The sequence below is a fragment of the Panthera tigris genome, chromosome B1, assembly GCF_018350195.1.
Source record: "Panthera tigris isolate Pti1 chromosome B1, P.tigris_Pti1_mat1.1, whole genome shotgun sequence".
Classification (NCBI taxonomy): Eukaryota; Metazoa; Chordata; class Mammalia; order Carnivora; family Felidae; genus Panthera; species Panthera tigris.
In genome coordinates this window covers 25,716,815-25,737,829 of record NC_056663.1, presented here as the reverse complement: position 1 = coordinate 25,737,829, position 21,015 = coordinate 25,716,815, and the positions used below count along the sequence as shown (strand labels likewise).

The window sequence follows — 21,015 nt, the reverse complement described above, 5'->3', positions numbered from 1 at the left end:
CTGCTGGTATTTTGATAAGGATTGCATTAAATCTATAGATTGCTTTTGGTAGTATGGACATTTTAACAATATTTGTTTTTCTAATCCATGAACATGAAATATCTTCCCATTTGTGTCCTCTTTAATTTCTTTCATCCACGTTTTACAGTTTTCACAGTATAGGTCTTTCACCTCTTGGTGACGTTTATTAGATATTTTATTCTTTTTGCAGTTGGGAGTGTTTTCTTAATTTCTGTTTCTGCTGCTTCATTATTAGTGTATAGAAATAGATTATTTACATTATTGGATTAATACATTATTAGTGTATAGTGTATAGATTGCTATATGTTATGTAACCTGCAATCTTACTGAATTCATTTATCAGTTCTAGTAGGGTTTTGGTGGAATCTTTTTTTTTTAATTTTTTTTTTAATGTTTATTTTTGAGACAGAGACAGAGCATGAATGGGGGACGGGCAGAGAGAGAGGGAGACACAGAATTGGAAGCAGGCTCCAGGCTCTGAGCCATCAGCCCAGAGCCTGACGCGGGGCTCGCACTCACGAACCGTGAGATCGTGACCTGAGCTGAAGTCGGATGCTCAACCGACGGAGCCACCCAGGCGCCCCGGGTTTTGGTGGAATCTTTAAGGTATTCCATATATAGTATCATGTCCTCTGCAAATAGTGAAAGTATTACTTCTTCGTTACCAATTTAGATACCTTTTATTCCCTTTCCTGATTGCTGTGCCTAGGACTTCCAGTATTGTTTTGAATAAAAGTGGTGAGAGTGGACATTCTTGTTTCCAATCTTAGGGGAAAAGCTCTCAGGTTTTTACTGCTGAGTATGATGTTAAGCTGTGGGTTTTTCATATATGGCCTTTATTATGCTGAGGTATCATGAGTGAATGTTATATTCTGTCAAATGCTTCTTCTGTGTCTGTTAAAATGATCATATGTTTTTAATCCTTTCCCTATTGATATGATGCATCATGTTGATTTGTGAATATTGAACCACACATACATCCCGGGAATAAATCCCATTGGTCATGGTGAATGATTTTTTTAAATGTATTGTTGGATTTGGTTTACTAATACTTTTCTGAAGATTTTGACATCCATGTTCAACAGAGATATTGGCCTGTAGTTTTCCTTTTTTTGTAGTATCTTCATTTGCTTTTGGTATGAGGACAATTGTGACATCTTCAAATGAATTTGAAAGCTTTCTGTCTTCTATTTTTTTTTTTGTTTTTTTTTTTGTTTTTTGGAATAGTTTGAATATAATAGGGATGAACTCTTCATTAAATATCTGGCAGAATTTGCCTGTGAAGCCTTGTGGTCCTGAACTTTTCTTTGTTTTTTTAATTTAATTTAATTGCCAGTAATTGGTCTGCTCATGTTTCCTATTTGTTCCTGCTTCAGTTTTGGGAGGTTATAGGTTTATAGGAATTTATCCATTTCTTCAAGATTGCCCATTTTGTTACATAATTTTTCATAATATTCTCTTATAATTCTTTGTCCTTCTGTGGTGTTAGTACTTATTTCTCTTTGATTTATTTCAAATCCTTTCTCTTATCAATTTTGTTTATCTTTTTTTTTAACTTTTTATTTTAATTCTAGTTAGTTAACATACAGTGTTATATTAGTTTCAGGTGTACAATATAGTGATTCAACAATTCCATACATCACTCAGTGCTCATCATGACAAGTGCACTCCTTAATCCCCATCGTCTATTTAGCCCATACCCCCATCCACCTCCCCTCTGGTAACCATCAGTTCTCTATAATTAAGAATCTGTTTCTTGATTTCTCCCCCTCTCTCTCCTTTTTCCCTTCGCTGATTTGTTTTGTTTCTTAAATTCCACATATGAGTGAAGTCATATGGTATCTGTCTTTCTCTGACTGAATTTCTTTTCTTTTTTTTTATGTCTTTATTTTTTTTTCAATATATGAAATTTATTGTCAAATTGGTTTCCATACAACACCCAGTGCTCATCCCAAAAGGTGCCCTCCTCAATACCCATCCCCCACCCTCCCCTCCCTCCCACCCCCCATCAACCCTCAGTTTGTTCTCAGTTTTTAAGAGTCTCTTATGCTTTGGCTCTCTCCCACTCTAACCTCTTTTTTTTTTTTTTTTTTCCTTCCCCTCCCCCATGGGTTTCTGTTAAGTTTCTCAGGATCCACATAAGAGTGAAACCATACGGTATCTATCTTTCTCTGTATGGCTTATTTCACTTAGCATCACACTCTCCAGTTCCATCCACGTTGCTACAAAGGGCCATATTTCATTCTTTCTCATTGCCATGTAGTACTCCATTGTGTATATAAACCACAATTTCTTTATCCATTCATCAGTTGATGGACATTTTGGCTCTTTCCATAATTTGGCTATTGTTGAGAGTGCTGCTATAAACATTGGGGTCCAAGTGCCCCTATGCATCAGTACTCATTTATCCCTTGGGTAAATTCCTAGCAGTGCTATTGCTGGGTCATAGGGTAGGTCTATTTTTAATTTTCTGAGGAACCTCCACACTGCTTTCCAGAGCGGCTGCACCAATTTGCATTCCCACCAACAGTGCAAGAGGGTTCCCGTTTCTCCACATCCTCTCCAGCATCTATAGTCTCCTGATTTGTTCATTTTGGCCACTCTGACTGACGTGAGGTGATATCTGAGTGTGGTTTTGATTTGTATTTCCCTGATAAGGAGTGACGTTGAGCATCTTTTCATGTGCCTGTTGGCCATCCGGATGTCTTCTTTAGAGAAGTGTCTATTCTGTTTATCTTTTAATGAATCAGCTCCTGGCTTCATTAATTTGATCTATTGGTTTTTTGTTTTTTTTAGTTTCTATTTCACTTATTTCTGCTCTAATCTTTATTATTTCCTTCCTTCTGCTGCCTTTGGGTTTTGTTATCCTTCTTCTAGTTCCTTTAGGTGTAAGGTTAGGTTGATTGAGATTTTTCTTGCTTTTGAGTCAGGCCTGTATTACTATCAACTTCCCTCTTAGAATAACTTTTGCTGCATCCCCCAAATTTTGGACCATTGTGTTTTCATTTTCATTTGTCTCCAAGTATTTTTTGAAATACTCTTTGATTTCTTGGTTGACCCATGTATTGTTGAGTAGCATGGTATTGAACCTACATGTAGTTGTGTTCACTCAAGTTTTTCTTGTGGTTTAGTTCTAGTTGCTTATATCATCGTGGTCGGGGAAAGATGCATGGTATGTCTTCAATCTTGCTGAATTTGTTTACATTTGTTTTGTGGAGAATGTCCCATGTGCACTTGAAAAGAATGTGTATTCCCCTCTTTGAGGCTGGAATGTACTGAATATATCTATTAGATATGTCTGGTCCAATGTATCATTTGAAGTCACTGTTACCTCGTTTTTCTGTTTGGAGGATCTATCCATTGATGTAGGTGGGGCATTAAAGTGCTTTACTATTATTTTATTACTATCAATTACTTTGTTAATAGGTGCTTTATGTATTTAGACGCTCCCATTTTGAGTGCACAAATATTTATAATAGTTCTGTCTTCTTGGATTGTTCCCTTCATGATTATGTAGTGTTCTTCTTTGTTTCTTGTTATGGTCTTTGTGTTAAGGTAGATTTTGACCCATATAAATATTGCTACCTTGGCTTTCTTTTCACTGCTGTTTGCATGATAACTGCTATTCCAACCCTTCACTTTCAATGTGCACGTGTCTTTAGGTCTGAAAGGAGTTTCTTGTAGGCAGCATATAGATTAGTTTTGCTTTTTTATCCATTCCATCACCATGTGTCTTGTGATGGAACATTTAGTCCATTTACATTCAAGGCAATTATTGATAGGTCTCTTGTTGCCATTTTGTTCCTTGTTTTATGATTATTTTCTTCTCTGTCCCTTTATTCTCTTTTTTTTCTTTCATAGTTTGTTGGCTTTCTTTAGTGATATGCTTCTGTTCCTTTTCTTAATTTTCTTGCATGCCTATTACCATTTTCTTTTTTAATGGTTATCATTAGGTTTCTATACAACATCTCGTGCATATAGCAGTCTATGTTAAGTTAATGGTCATTTAAGTTTGAACGCATTCTAGAAGCACTAAACCTTTACTCCTTTCCTCCCACCCCTCCATTTTATATATAGAGACATACTTCACATCCTTTATTTTGTGAAATCTTTGATTTTTATCAATATACTTTTTATTGTTTTCATGTTTCCTACTTATTCTTGGTTATTGATTTTCCTTTATACTCAAAGAGTGCCTTTTAATATTTTTTTGTAAGGCTGGTTTAGTGGTGATGAATTCCTTTAAGTTTTTCTGTGGCTTTTTCACTCCTCCCCTGGGAAACTCTTTATCTCTCTTTCTATTCTGAATGATAGCCCTGCTGGATGGACTATTCTTTGTTGCAGGTTTTTCTCTTTTAGTACTTTGAATATACCACTCCCTTCTGGCTTGTAGTTTCTACTGAAAAAGCCACTGATAACTTTATGGGGTTTCCCTTCTTTGTAATAGTTTTCTTTCAAAATTCTTTTACAATTCTGTCTTTATCACAAGTTTTTGCCATTTTAATTACTATGTGTCTTGGTGTGACCTCTTTGATTTTATTGGGGGCTTTCTGTGCTTTCTGGATCCATAAATCTATTTCCTTCCCCAGATTAGGGAAGTTTTCAGCTACTATTTTTTCAAATAAATTTTCTGCCCCCTTTTTACTCTGTCTTCTCCTTCTGGGATCCCTACAATGGGAATGCTTTTAGGCTTGATGAGTCACTGAGTTCCCTTATTCTATTCTATTCTATTCTTTTTGTTTGTTTTCTGAGAGAGCACTCACACACCCTAGATACCCTAGCAGGGGAGGGGCAGAGGAAGAGGGAGAAAGAGAATCTTCTTTCATTTTTTATTTTATTTTATTATTTTTATAGTGTGTGTGTGTGAGAGTGGGGGAGAGGGGCAAAGGGAGAGAGAGACTTAGGCTCCATGGAACCTGACATGGGGCTTGATTCCATGACCCTGGGATCATGACCTGAGCCAAAATCAAGAGTTGAACACTCAACTGACTGAGCCACCCAGACACCCCTGTCATTTTTTTTTTAATTAAAAATTTTTTCTTCTCCTGTTCAGTTTGATTGCTCCCCATTACTTGATTCTCCAGGTCGCTGATCTGTTCTGCTTCCTCTAGTATATTTTTTTTGTCTAGTGTATTTTTAATTTCAATTATTGAGTTATTCATCTCTGATTGGTTCTTTTTTATGTTTTCTCTCTTTGTTGAGGGTCTCACTGAGGTCTTCCACTCTTTCCTCAAGTTCAGTGAGTTATCTTTATGACTATTAGTTTAAATTCTCTATCAGTCATATCTCCATTTCAGGTCTTGTGATTTTGTCCTGTTCTTTATTTCGGGACATCTTCTTCTGTCTACTCATTTTGTCTGTGTGTCTCTGCGTTTTAAGAAAGTCTGCTATGTGCCAGGCTCTTGCAAACGGTGGCCTGCAGTGCCATGTCCCGTTTGCTAGAAGTTGGTGCTTCTTGGGTGTCTGTGTGTGTTGCATGTGCCCTACTGTTGTGCCTGAGCTGCATTTGACTTCAGTCGTCTGCAATGGCTTTGTCTGTTGTGGGCAGGGTTTGGTGCCTGTGTTGTTCATGTGCCGGTATTGGGCTGCCCTGGGCTTAATTTGAGTCAGAACAGATGTTTGCCAGAGCTGTGGCAGCACTAAACTGCAGAGCGCTCTCCCTGTGTTGTACCCCGAGGCTTTCGGTGGGTGGGGCCTGCAGTCAAACCAGATGTCTGCCCCCAACCCATTTGACCAATGTCAAACTGATGTGTGGTTATTTTCCTCTCTCCATGTGACTCCACTTTGGAGTGGTTTTGGTCCTGTTGGGCCATTTGCACACTGCCAGGCTTGTGGCACCATTTTGGGTGATCTGCTGAGGGTGGGTTAGAGGAGGTGGGTCTGTAGGAGAACATGGGGGCTGGTTTCACTGTGAGCAAACTAGGCGGAGAGTGTTAGAGCTGCACAGGTTTCGGCAGGTGTCTGTCTAGGCTGGGGGGCAGGGGAAGGAAAGGGTACCCTCCAGCTCTTTTGTTCTTGGAGAAGTCTCTTAAAGATCCCTGCCCCTAGAGTGCGTGTTCTGAGATGAGTAAATCAACCTTCTTCCTGTATATACCAGTCTTCTTTCAAACTGCTGCTTCTAGGTTGTATCTCTGTGTGGATATGTGCTGTGCTGTCTCTTTAAGGGTGGGGACTCAGTTTCCTGTTGTACTCCTGCCCTCCCAGAGTAGAGCCCACTGATTTTTGACTTTCCAGGTGTCACCTCACTGATCGTATGAACTTGTCATGTTAGGCCCCTCTGGTTTTCAAAGACCAGTGTTAGGGGGATTCCTCCTCCCAGTGTGGGTCCCCCATGCCTAGGGTGCTTGGTATGGGGTCTGTGCTGCTCCCTTTCCTGTGCTTGCAGTGGCCCTCCCTCCTGTGGACAGTCTCACAGGTCAGCTTGTTTCCCGACCTGGTCTCTGCCCTTACTACTGCTTCCAGTGTGGCATCTTCATGTTGAGCTTTGGAGTTTGTTCTGCCAGCCTTTGGGTCATTTTCTGGATTATTTGCCCTGATTGGGTGTTGTCTAGGTATATTCATGGGACAAAGTGACTTTAACATCCTCCTACTCCACCATCTTCCCTGGAAGTCCTCTGGCTACCATGGCTTAACAGTTTTACTACTAAAATAGTTTTCCACATTTACTTCTCTTTGTATTTCCTAATACTGAACAGTGAAAGAACAATGCCAAGTACCCTGAGTTTTTTTTAAAAGGTGCATGCCTATATAATCATTCTTTACTATTACTGTTTCTAGTTTCAGGCCTTCAAACTTTCGTGTACTTGAAACAAAAGTTGATTAGTATAATCATGATGTTCATAAAGGTTCACGTGGTCACAATCTCAAATAGTAAAACCCAAGAGTAATGTAGTTGTGGGTTGAACTAGATGGCTGGCCATCCCTACAAGAAGGACATCAAGGATTTCCAAAGAAAAATCTATTACCTGCTGATCTTACTGATTTCATTTTTACATAATATCTTCTACTTCTTAATATACATGGTAATGGTGGTATAATTTATACTTTTGTTGAATTGTACATTTTCACACAGTCCATTTGTTGCCAGTCGTAGGCACCGGTTTTTGAGTTTTTGCTGTTCTAGAGGCATTAAAAGAATATCCTCATTCATGTGGATTCTATTTTCTTGAATTATGAAGTTACTTCCTCTAACATAAGATTCGTTCAAAGAATATGACCATTTTAATAATCCTTGATACATACATTGCAACATAACTTACTAAAATGATTGTTAGCCATTTGTTAGCCACAAAGCACACGGCTAAACCTGGTTTGGCCATCTCAAGATCTCGGGGAGGTGCTAACAAACTAGTTCTAATTCCAGAGGTGTAAAATGCACCCACTGCCACTTGTAAAGTCTGCTATGTCAGAAAGTCAAGTGACTCATTTCCAGACTCTTCTCTTCTTTACACAGTGACCTTCTTATATCTGTTTTCTGTAACTTGACATGGCAGTTTCACCACACATTAGCAGTGTAAATCCTTTGACAAATCAGTCTTTCCCGTTTTCTCTTCTGTACAAGGAGACTGCCTGCTTCAGTTTTTTCCCCACCCCGTGGCTTAACTCTTACATTTTGAAAGTAAGCCTATATTCTTTTCCGTACCCTAAATTGTGACACAACCCCCCCTCCCAAATCTTTAAGGATATATTTAATTTTGGTGAACAGCCAAAAGGTATTTGGAGGCAGGTCGGCAAAAGAGCTCATTTATTAAGCTGAATTATAAATGTTTTATCTATAAGAAATGTTAACATTTTTAAAATGTTGGCATTTAAACATTGGTTTATGAAGAAAAATCATATCAAACTCGTATCATTGGGCCATTCCTTGTATTGTAGATCAATGCCAGACAGCTGAGTTATTACTGTTGTTTGTCCTCTACCTGTGTTTGTCCCCTAAGTTTGCCTTGTTTCCCTTTAAATGGATGAATTTGGTCCCTGGGAAAGCAAGTAGGTTATTGTCTTCAGGTTGGAGACAATGATATTCTTTTCCACTTTCCTTAAGAAACTTCTATTAGAGGGGCGCCTGGGTGGCTCAGTCGGTTGGGTGTCTGACTTCGGCTCAGGTCATGCATGGTCTTGCGGTCCGTGAGTTCAAGCCCCGCGTCGGGCTCTGTGCTGACAGCTAGAGCCTGGAGCCTGTTTCAGATTCTGTGTCTCCCTCTCTCTCTCTGACCTTCCCCCATTCATGCTCTGTCTCTGTCTCAAAAATGAATAAACGTTAAAAAAAAATTAAAAAAAAAGAAACTTCTATTAGATAGATGTCAAAATTTTGAATATACCTTCCATGTCTCAGTTTTTCTCTCATACTTTGGCTTAACTGGTCTCTCACTGTGTTCTGGAAAGGGCCGTAATTCAACCTTCTACCTTATTAACTCATTCTTGGCATTCATTCTTCTATTTATTTCATCTACTTATTCTTATGACTCATTCACCAATCTGACAAACTTGTATTGACTGCTTGTGGTACCAGAGACTGGGACATTTTTTAGATCTCTAGATCTTTTTTGGGATTGCACATCCTCAATTCTAAGGATACTGAGTTTGTCTTGTTTTGTTTCTCCTCCGATTTCTAGGACTTGGTTGTCTACTTCTCTTTGTCATTTGGGATCCCTGTTCATTCTTTTGGGGTTGCTGTTTTAATCACAGGTAGTCTGCCTCTGTTGATTGTGGGAGAACACTGGAACACACTGCCGCATGAGGTAGGTCAGTAGTTTGTGGTCCTTTGAGGGTTCTCCATCCTATTGGGCATCTGTAGCTAATGGTTCAGGGTCTTCTCTGGCCCAATGTCCACATTCTGTGATTTGGTCTGAGAACAACTGCTGTTTCTATCTACTGCTCGGCCAAAGTAGGGAAGAAGCCAGATGATCCACCTAGGTCAGGTATAGTCTCCCCAAGAAATCCTCTGGGGTTTTCCAAGACCTTCCCCTAGTGTGGGGTATATTCCTCCACTTCTGCAAAGCTGTGGTCTCCTCAGTCTTGTGGGAACAGGATTTGACACACATCTCAGAGAATTCCTCATAAGCATTTGTCAATGGGTGGGTTTTTGTCTTCACAATGTCATTAGACTTCATTCACTTCACTGTCATTTTTGTTGGATTTGGGGGAGGAAGAGAAGGCAAAGGTTATTTCTCAGTCTAACTATCTTTATCCAGTCTCCCTTCTTAATTGGCATTTATTTCGGTTCTGTTCAGTGGTCAGCCTATTAAATCTGTCTAAAGTGCTAGACACCAGTCATAATATTCACAAGAGGGTTGGCTCATGCATGATTCATTTATCTCCTGTAAGTGCCACGAGCAAAGTACAAGGAAGCTGTGGAGTTCGGAGTTCTAGCTGAGTGAAGGCATCAGAACTGGACCTCTAACAGGAAGTCTATACACAGAATAACAGAACATTCATCACAAAATTAGGGTCAAATGATAAAAGTCATGAATTGCCATTAGTAGCGTATGTATCCTCTCTACAGAGAGAGATCATTTAATGCCCATTTGTGGGTGCACGCACATACGACAGATGTAGATTGGGCACCAGGTAAATCCTACTTGCTTCTCATACATGCTTTGAGAACTATAGGTAAACTTTGCATGTATGCTACTACCCAAACACTACTTAACAGGCATTTAATAGTTGGTTATAAGAATGTTGAACACTTCAGCAGGACTATGGGTAAGGTAACTTTGGGGGGAATGGCCCACTCTTGAGACCACGTTTTCTGGAGATTTTTCAATAGTGTAATTGTGGGGGCAAAGGGTGGTCTTCCAGGTAGTCATTTCTTAATATATTTTTATAAAAATATTCACTATTAAAAAAGGATTTCTTTATATCTGGAAAATCCTAGCTGGGAAATGGGGGCCTGAAATGGTCAGTTCTGTTTAATGCTGTCAAATAAGGGTAACATGAAAAATGTCATCTTTATCCTAAAGGGACATGGCTTTTTTCTAAATGTTGAACAATAGTACTTTAAAGGATTGTTCTAGGGCCTGAAGTCTCCTTAAGATACTGCCAAGAAAAAAAAGTAAACAGTAAGCAAAACTCATCTTTCATACTGACCTAAAATTTAAGAAAAAAATTATTATGAATTTAGCTTTTATTCAAAATTAAATAAGCAAAAGCAAAAGTTTAAGAAACTTTTACAAAGTACTTACATAAAAGAAAGTTAATCGGGACAGTCACAAGTTTGCAACAAATAATTACAAAAGTATCTAGGGCAGCATGAATATAAACCATGTCACAGCATGGTGATCTAATTGTGATATGAATAAGGCATAACTAACATCTGCACCAAGACTAGAATTAAAAAATAAAACATACTTTAAAAGCTTACTTCTACATTAAGCTTCTTCTCTTCCCCCAGATCCTTAATGGGTTTATACTATGTAATATATTTTTTTTTAAACACATCATGTCAAACTATAAATTATATTGATGGGCAGTTGATGTGAAAAGCCCCCTAAAATGCACAAACTAACTGGTACTGAATTGAGTTCTCCATTTACCTTTATGTACAATTAAATGTAAACCATATTTTCACAGTTTTAAGTGTTTTATGAATAGATGCACAGTACCATGGCAGGTTTGCAATTGTTCCTGAAAACTGGCTCTAGGTTCTGCATCCAAAGCCTGTTGGCCACTAGGATGCAAGTATTTACATAAATAAGAAACTGTGTCATAGTCAATGGTCAAGACAGTTCAGCAAGAGCAGGATTTCCAACAAAGAGTGATACTCAATACCATAGTTTACATACTTGTGCAAATATAAGCATTAGGACAGATAAATCTGAGGCAAATTCAACTTGCAAAAACTTGTATCGCTATTGTTGTAAACTTGGGCAGTAAAAACCCTCAGCAAGTTCTGCTCTCTATGGCTTTTTTTTTTCTTTTAAAATTTTAAAGCCAGAGAAAATGCACACGCGCGCGCACACACACACACCCCACATACACACAGTTCTCATTTCGTTTTAGAATATGGTACATAGTGCAACTTCATCACAATGTAGAGGTTTAACACACATTCAGTGCGTGTTTTTCTGTGCAAGTTCTTAGTGGTCTAAGTCCTAGTTGAAGGTAATCATTTGCAGAACCACATGATTCAGGAGGTTGAAGGAAAAAAAAGTTTCGTTACATTTCTCAAACCAGCACTGGATGTGCAAAAGGCAGCAGACAATCTGGCTGTCAACGCAGCCAGATTAGGGTAACTTTAAAGGAAGATCCAAGCAGTTAGTTACTTAGATTGGTCTCTAGAAAAATAGGTCAGTATATGCTGTATCTTTGTCAACCGTTCTTTCAAAGACTTCATTGACAAAACCGATAGCTGGTATCGGGGATCTACGGGAAGAACTGCAAGAAGCCACCAACACCACGCGGGCCCATTAGGGGTCGCCTAAAAATAAACAACAGTTTACAGTATTAATACAATATACATCGATGTAACAAAAACAGTGCTCATATATCCGATCCTATCTCAAACTCTTAGCGATCATGGAAGGAAGGCTATTATGTCCCTATAAAATGGGGAAACTAAAGACCAGAAATGTGAATTGTCCAAGACTGAAATCCAGACCTGACTTCCATGACTAACACTCTGTCCCCTGCACTGCCTGAATGCTGGGTTTCTCGACTTCAGGCTGCTCACATTTGGGGCTGGATAATTCTTCGATGCGGGAACTGTCCTGTGCTCCTGAAGCATGTTGAGCAGTATCTCTGACCTCTATCCAATAAGATGCCAATGGCACCTCCCAGTTGTGACAGTGCAAAGTATCTTCAATTTCATGAGGAGTGAAACACTGATAGAGCCACAAATAAATTGAAGCAGCAAGGGAAAAAAAGTTAGAAAAGACTTGCTAAAAGCATAGGAAATGATGCATCTCCCAACTGTCAAAGAACAAGACACTGCCAAATATGCCAGGGGGGCAAAACTGCCCTAATTCAGAACTACTTTCTGAAAACACATATTTAAAGCATTAAGTTAATTAATATTTAAAAATGTCTCCAAGGAACCATGGCAAGACATAAGATCCTAGGCAAGACATAAGAAAAGGTCTCAGCCTCTAGTTTTGTTTGAAAAATAAACATTTCCAGTAAAGAAGTCCTTCTGATGTTGCAAAGGCTGACTAGTGGCCATTGAAAGAACTTGGAATTTATACAAAAGAATTTTTAAGCCATCTCTGTTGCACACCGAATTGCTTTTTATTGAACCTGAAACCTGAAGTTTCAGAATGACAGAAGGAGCTCCTGATCTCAGTAAGCTCCCTCTAGAACCACACTAGATTTCTGTAGTTGTGTACTATCTGTTGTCCACTCAGCATCACTATGCCATCCTTCTTGCATTTCAGAGAGGTCAGAAACATTTCCCAGAATCCTCTCCCTCACATGGTTCTGGGTTAGACTTGGCCTAGGAGAGGCATAATCCCGTGAAATGTGGAAGCTGGAAGAGAAGAAGCCATTGTTCGCTGGAGACTGTTGCCAAGTGTCGGCAGATTTGCAGGAGCCTTCCAGAGAATTCTTAACCACCTGCTACACTGCTCCAGACTGAGATACCGGTGGGCACCTCCCTCGTACTCCTAAGAAATACAAAAGTTTCCCTGCAAGTTCTTGAAAAGCACAGTGCTCCCCTGCGTCAGGTACCCCATCCTCCTTCCGTGATGACCCTCATCTTCACTCCTCCAGCTCTGCAGACAGCTGCGTCAGCCCTCCATCCCACAGCACACCCTCCGTGCCTGGATTATGCAAGAGTGGCTGCTTTTGTTTCACTGACCAAGTCCTGACTCACAATACTACCAACAAAGCAGTGGTAGAGGGCTGAATCATAAAAGGCAAGAGTGGTGAAAGTTTTTACATTTAAGACGTACTTACTCAATTTTATGCTTAGCAAAGGCTATTTCTATCAAGTGTAATCAGATTTAGGAAGCCAGAATAAAACACACATGAGCAACTGACAATATGTATGACACCGAATGAGTGCTCAGTTTAGAGATGATCTGATGTTATAATTTCAAGTTCAGGTGAAGGACTCAATTGGGATTCAGACAGACTGAGGCCAACCTTTGAAAACCAGAATGAGAGGCAGTGTCCATCACAGTGGGCTGTTTTCTCTCCATCTCCGTATATTTATAGCCATTCCATTATGTAATCTACCTTCTGACCATAACCATTTTATTCAATTCAAAATGCTTGTCTAAAAGCGCTTTGATCAGTCTATCAGATTTTCCAGAGTCGTCTTTCTGTGCGTCTTACAGAGCCTACCACACCGATCTGCTTGCACAGAAAGTTAAGCGTCACCCCTAAGCACTTGAACAAGACCATCAGAACAATAATTTCATGAGGAGTGAAGCATTAAACATGAAGAGACACAAGGGAAAAAGCTGGAGAGAAAAGGAGAGGTGAAAAAAAGATCTCCCAATAATTTACTGTAATGTCCCATTGTTAATTTCCTTATCCCGCCTTTGAGCAAATCCTCAGTGAAGGGCTTTCTCCTTCTGTGCAGTCACAGCTACGGACCCCTCAGCTGCCAGCTCTGTCCATCCCCTTCCCCTACAGATAGCAGCGGACAGCACTGCAAAGACAGTGGGGACAACGGAAAGGCTGTGCAAAAAGGAAAACAAAAAAACTTAAAAACCCATTGCTAAAAAAAAAGTGAGACTTTTGGAAACAACATCAAAGCCATCATACCTGAAGGTTTTCCTCCCTCCCGGGCATTGAGCCAAAGTGCTGAAGAATTTGGCTTCGAAATCTGTCTCTTAAATTCTGAAACCAGCTGCAGGCTTGTGAGTATACCAAGTCATGAAGCTGTCTGAGATTCTCGATCTCCTCGTCATTCTCAACCTAGAAACAAAACAGTAAGACTTGCATCTAGTCCCCCTGGTCCAGATCACTAACCCAACAGAAATGCAAAAATAAAAATGTAAAAAGAGGCAATCCCAATTTCAGTGCTGGATCAGAGTATTCTTACGCAATACATATCCTGTGCTTCTGCCTCACAAAGCGCAATGGCCAGACTAAAGAGACGCCACAAGGTGTGACCGCCACCTGGCCTCGTCACCGAAGCAATGCAATACTGCGGAACCCTACTGCCGGCCTCCAGCTGGGAGGGGTACAACTGACAGTGAGTTGGGAATTCCTTTTTGTCTCTCTGCATTGATGGTTTTTGAAAGCAGTGGGACAAGAAAGGAATGTCGTCACTACAATAAGAGGGAAGATTGGGAGAGGTTTCAGGCAGAGAGAACACGGCAGAAAGCAGGTAACAGGAGGGACAATAAGCATAAGTACACTTTTACCAGGGAACTGAGTCAAAACACAACAAGAATCTTAGCATAGAAAACCAGTATATCAAAAGACAAGAGAAGAAATTATGCAAGGAGGAAGTTCTATAAAGGCAAGGCTGTGGCTACCTCCATCATTCCTCCTTGCACCCTTCAGATCACCAAACTGCAAACATAAAATTAAATGCATCAGCTTTGCAGCCTCAGATCCAGAAGAAGTAGTCTCACAGGACACAGGAGATGAAATAGAGCATTAACTCCTCCATCTTCTATTGATTTCTGTAGCACGCTCTTCTAGCCCACTCGCTATGTGCCGGGGAGGGCTCTAGTTCACATACATTAACTCATCTGAACAAATACCAGGCCTGACTCAGCCTTTCATACTTCAAGAATGACTCACTATAAAAGGGACTCTGAACACATACTTTTTATTTCTGAAAGATGTGAAATGAAAAAACTAAAAAGCACCTGCCTTTTGCACAATACTGTGAATGTGCTTAATACCACTGGGCTATATACTTAGCTATGATTAAACTGGTAAGTTGGGTTAATGAAAAGGTAGAGGAGCCAGTTGAAGACTTCTGCTCTTGCAATGACTATACAAGATTCAGTCCCCTGCTAACACACGTTGGTCTTGACATGAGCTGGAAATAAACTTGTGACTTGTTAAAACTATTAAAGAAAACCTCTACGTGGCACCCTTACAAAATTCAAGGAAACAAACCATGGGCTGTAGAAAACAAGGAACGACACAAATGACAAGTGTCTGACGTGGTAAAAGGAGCTGGCTAAAAAGCAGGCAGAACTTTAAGGGAAAAAAAGACTGCTTATAAAGTAAATTTGAGAAGCTTTTCCAGAAGGAAGGGACAAGAAATCATTACAAAGATGAGACATTAAGATGAGGAAAAATTATTAGACATTCCTAAGACTGCAAAGACAGCAAACAGTTTCTAAACACCAAACTCATAATGCTTTCAAGATGCTATTCTATTGTCCTATATTTCTATCTAGGCATATGGTTGGCCATATATACTCAAGGGATTGTGTCATCAAATCCAAATGTGAAGATGTAAACTTACAAAGAATATTGCCTTTAGCAAATGACTCCATTAACTAAGCATGCCTAAGGCACAGAAACTATCAAACTTCCACAACACTTTTGGCCTACTGCACAAAAAAAGAAGTCTCCCCATAGCATCTTAATCATAAGACAGGACAGGAAATATCAGCCCAATCAAGTCGATCAGAGAGGCAATATGGCATAATGCTGAAGCACAGCACTTGGGGCCAGAGAGCTAGCTTTAAATCATTTCTATGACTCTACCTAGAGGATCTTAGGCATATTTATTACCACTTTTGGATCTGACTTTCCTCATCTAAGGATCTCAGAGTTCCGAAAATTCAAAGAGCTAATGTTTGTAATGCCAGCGTTCAATAAACGATTAAAATGAAGGGCCCAAATCAATGAACAGGGAGAGCATATGATCAATGGTTTTATAATGCCCTTCCAAAAGAAACTGCCTTTCATCTGATAATCATAGCATCACAAATCATTTTTTTGGTACCTAAACTAACTGCAGATGGTGAATTACTGGAATCATCAAAAGGCCCACATTAACCCTTTGCAAGAAGGTTATCACAATAACGCACCGCAGGAAAGATCTCACCAGTAAGGCTGGTGACAGTACTTTCTCTGTGATGCCCTAGAGTTTGAACACCTGTCCTCTCACCGTGTCCATGTTGTCATTAAGGCTATGTCAGATACATACAGACCAGTTTTTAAAGGCTTTAATGTGTCTGCCTACTAATAAATTCGATTAAAAAGGGCAGGGATTAGCAGCTTTCATAACCTAGATGGGTTCTAAGTTCAATTCAATCCATCGCTGGTGCTAAGTGCCCACCATGCCCACGTACACTCTAGGCACCACGTTGGTTGGGGAGCCTGCAGAAATGAAGAGGATCCGTGCTCTGGACTCTTCCAAGTTGACACACCGTGAGTAAGAGCAAGATAAGCAAAAGCTAACTGGGAGCTAACTTGTGTAAGTATCGACCAGAGTCCCTGGGACAAAGAACTGTTGTACGCGCCTAGACTATCAGCCTGTGCAATGCCAAGGACAGAGTACCCCGAGGTGTGCTCAAGAAGCATTTAATACCTTAACATCTTCCAGATATTCAATGTCTGCAGTACAATATCCATCTTTCATTCCTCTCTTTAAGACCCTAAACCGCTTTCCTCCAACTGTGTCAACCACAGACCTCCCGTCAGGTAAGAAATGTACATTCCGAATTTGTAGCATACACCCATAATCTGCAAAACTAAAAGAAAACTTCGGATTAATATCAAAGTTCAAGTAACAAGCATGCAAATTCTCAATATTCAAAGCAAGTTCCAATGTAAACAAAAATATTTCTGTACAAAAACATACCTATTCTGGGTATCACTAACACACATCCCAAACTGTTTAGTTCCAGTTTGTATACTTCTTCGAATCATCAGTCTGTATCTTGGCTCAAATACATGAAGAGGGCAAGGCACAGTAGGGTAGGCCATAGTGCAAACAAATATTGGAACATTCTTGGTCAAGCTGAAGAGGAAAAAAGTCTCATTATCATCCATCAGAACGTACCACAAAAATGACTGAAGCTTGCAACCCTCATCAGCATCTATTTATAAAACTAAATCTGAATTTAAGATACCAGGTTGTCATACAGAGCTAAGTATCTTTATGAATCAAGAGTACAGTTAGTATTAATACAAACTTTTGTTTGTATTTTGTATTAATCTGTTTAAAATATTTAGAACAGTTAGTCTTTTATCCATCAAATACTCTTCCTTATAGATAATAAGAAAAAAATGGGCTCCCACAGTCCACAAAAGGCAAATCATTAAAATTCCTAGTGCATTAAAATATTTTCAATTTCACGATCAAAAACATAACATTTTTTCTAGGTAATTAAAATTATAGAATATTTTTCACTGCCAGATTGGCAGGAAAGAAGGAGGACAACAGTACCGCCCAGTTCTGGCATGGGCATGGGAAAAACTGGCAGGGCTGAGGGCAGTTTCAAACAGTACAACCAAACTGAAGAAGAATCTGGCCGACACTTTAAAAAGTTCATATCCTTTAAACTCCTAGAAAAACTTGTACAAGTACTTGAAAGGAAAGCTCACTGTAACATTGTGTATAGTAATCAAAACTTAGAAGAGGGGACTAGTAAAATAAACGGACATAACCATAAAATGAAGATATACGTGTGTGTGTGTGTGTGTGTGCACATACACACGTTGACTTGGAAAAAAAGATCCCACTTTTGTTGAAAATGTATTTATACATCTTAAAATCTGGAAGGATACGTGCCGAAATGCCAATGGTGATTCCTTGTGGGTTATAGATGACCTTTGCCACCCCTGCTTATTTACAGGATCTTCTAGCTTTTCTTCAAAATGACATAATTATGTGCAAGGAATACAAGTATTAGCTCCTCTTTTAAAAAATGTGTAATCTACCATGACTAAGCATTCCATTTGGTCTTTTTCAGTTCTTCTGCTGACAAATATTAAGCAGCAAAACTCTGAAGTACCAGGGGATGAGTACTTAAGATGCGCACCCCATAAAAAAAAACAGCCCTGGTAGTAAGTAACAAAGACTCCCTCAAGCTTCTCTGCATCACACTCAGCCCCCCTCAAGTGAGGACTTCATCTGTCATTTGCCGATTCCACTCTTCTGCCGGGAGTCTGGTTGCAGTCACTATACTTAAGATTTCAAAAGCATATCTGTGGCTTTCCTGTAACTAGCTTTTGGCAGTGTTGATCAAGAAAGTTCATAATCCTCCTATCAGGACATTTTCTATCAAAATCACAATGAAATATCAGTATCATGGAAGACGAATCAGTACCAACTTAGAAGAATGGACACCGTTCTTCTATCAAAGGGCACTGGCCCAGTGAAGACATTTGGTGGACACATACTAAGTCTGCAAGCACAATTTTTTCTTAGAAAGTAAGAAAAAAATAACTTTTTGTTTCCATTATTTTCCAAAATCTATTACATAAACACGGCATGTAAAATGTGCAGTTCTGTTTCTTTGGTGTGTCCAGTGAAAGAGAAAGCAAGTTAAGAAATTACGCAGGAAAGAAATTTAAAGAGACTCCTGTGACTCGAGCAAGAGGGAAAGACAGGAAGGGAAAAGAACGTCATAAAAGGACAAGGAAGAAAGGATACAGAGCACCAAAACCAGGTCCAACCTACCCAGCCCCAACTAGCCAGTGCGTGCTCGCTCTCAGTAGTGGTCTGTACCACTCTATCCCTCAATTACCTCCCGACACTAACTTAATCTGCTACCGGTAATCTTGACTAATTAACACTTTGGCCCCTACGCCACTCCTACCAATTTCAGCCTCAGGCCTCAAGGTCCCACCCACTTCCCGACCTCTCATTGGCTAAAGCAGCTGCCAGTCCAGGCCGTTTACGCTCCACCTTCCTGCTAACCCTGCCTGGTACCTGAGGGTTCTGTTCCCAACTCCACTGCCTGAGGTCCCGTAGGAAATTCCTCCTCCACCGAAACTACCACTACGGTGCAAAGGGCTTGAGTCAACAACCCCCAGTGGAACATCTGGAAGTTACCAAATAAACTTTTAAAAACTTCTGTCTGTTGAGGAGAGGGGAACCTGACCCGTGTTTGTTGAAAATAGCCTGGGGCTACACTAGGTTGAACTCGAGACAGGATCCAGCTGGCTGCGAGAAGGTCTCTCCTTACTGTTTTAAAGAGTGGTGGCTGGGGCTTGATCACATTAACTTTATGAGAAGAAACTTACTGTGACAGCTCAGCAGTTTCTTCATCATATATTTGTTTTCTCTCAGACAGCTCATCAGGCAGATACTTCACTATCAATTCTTCCAACAGCTGTGTCACACAGTACCTCCTATCTGCTAGATACTAAAAGACAGTGTTATTTCACACTCCAGTACTTTTCCTACAGCAGAAAACAGGCAAAAACAGTTCATAGTAAAGCCTTTATTACATATTTATACAGTCGATTCTGAATTAATTTGTGAGGAAGAACGTGACAAGTGATGATGCCACACAGGTCAATCTGCGCAGGCTTTGCCCCAAAGCACTGAAGACACGTGGCTGCGGTGGAGACTACCACCGTCCAGAAGACCCTTGTCCTGCTACGACCTCAAATCCTTTCTGGGCAGCAGGAGGCCCTGCCCTCTCCCACACCAAAGGCCAATTTCTATCTGACAGCTCGTGGGTACTTCAGACTAGCATTTTAACTGAGAACCAAAAAAATAAGCTAAGGAATAAAGAAAATAATACACTTGCCTTATTTAGGAAAAGTGAAACTATTCTTTTTGTCCCAGTTTTGGTGGCCGAGTCTCCAGATCATTTTTCTTGATGATTTTCCTTCCCGTGTCACCCACTGTCACTCAGACCCTTATCAAGAGGTTGCTTTTCCTACACGATCCACCCCCCAACTCTATATAAAATGGTACATTTGTACCACTCCCTTAACACTCCGGAAAACCGCCACTCGCATTTCCACATCATTATTCCAACTGCTAAAAGCCATCCCTCTCCTTCCAGCCTGTAAGCCTGCCTAGCCTGCAAGGTCTGGCTCCAACTTTACCTTTTTCATGAAGTCTGCCTTAATTTTTCTGTCGCCCGAGAAACCCAATTTTACTGCCTTTATCCCATAAAAGGCAGTTACCACACACTGTATTCCATGGACAAAAAGACATGTTTCTGTAGGTAAGTTAAAAAACTGCATAAGGCTGGGACCAGGTCAGGACGTGGGTACAGAATTTTGGAACAATAACCCATCTAATAAAGTTGGTGAGGAACGACTCTTGGGAGACAATCAGAAGATAAAGAGAAGCCACATACTTTTAATCTGCCGTTGCAGCAAAAATAAGGGTTTGTCATTATCCAAGGAAGAATGGAGGAGTAGGAAGGGGGAGAGGTTGGGAAAGGGTACCAGGAGTGGTTTTCAAACTTTAGCATGAAATCAGGCTTGTTGAAAAGCAGAGGGCTGAGCCCCACCCCAGAGTTTGTGATGTCGTGGCTCTGAGGTGGGGTCTGAGAATTTGTAACAAGTTCTCAGGTAATACAGATGCTGCTCATCAGGGGAACACATTTTGAAAACCAATGGGCTAAATAGTATATATGATACTCGTGTATTAATTTGGGGGGAATAGGAATCTAAATTGTACAATATTTCTGGGGGGATGTAGGTAACCCAGCATTTGGTTTTAAGAGTCTTATAAATACATGGTTTTGGATCAGCCATTCACCTTCCAGAAATTTATCCTAAGGAAATAGTCAAGATGCAAATCATGGTATATAAAACAAAGAACAAAACAACTTACATACCCAACAACAGGGAAATGTTAAATCAATGGATTATTCTGCTATAAAAAAATCTTAAATACATTCCGATGAAAGAAGAACAAAAGAAAATGACAAAAGCATAAAATGACAGAGCGTATCAATTTGTTTTTTTAAATATATACTTAGATTTTACCTATTATACAGGATACCTTTAGGACACAGGATAAAGTTATTTTCAAACAGTATGCTGGCTGTATTTTTAAATAATGCTTGTTTTCCTTCAAACTCCAGACATTTCTTAAGGTGAGGTAGCTCTAAATTTAAAGCCACATATCTAATTGTTAATTTGAAAAAAAAAAAACACTAT

General features: G+C 39.8%; 1 protein-coding gene across 2 annotated transcripts in view; it reads right to left on the bottom strand.

Annotated features, from left to right (window-relative positions):
- Window positions 1-10,129: 10,129 nt before the first annotated feature.
- The window catches only part of LONRF1 (LON peptidase N-terminal domain and ring finger 1), a 37,906-nt gene continuing 27,020 nt past the window's right edge, over window positions 10,130-21,015 (bottom strand). The window contains exons 8-12 of one of the 2 annotated variants that reach the window (XM_042983100.1): window positions 19,132-19,253; window positions 16,742-16,900; window positions 16,469-16,631; window positions 13,726-13,878; window positions 10,130-11,437 (exon numbers count right to left, since the gene is read on the bottom strand). In XM_042983100.1, the coding sequence (XP_042839034.1) occupies window positions 11,279-11,437; window positions 13,726-13,878; window positions 16,469-16,631; window positions 16,742-16,900; window positions 19,132-19,253 (756 nt within the window). In that variant the 3' untranslated portion in view covers window positions 10,130-11,278. The remainder of the gene's footprint in view (window positions 11,438-13,725; window positions 13,879-16,468; window positions 16,632-16,741; window positions 16,901-19,131; window positions 19,254-21,015) is intronic. The other variant, XM_042983101.1, reaches the window with a different exon arrangement.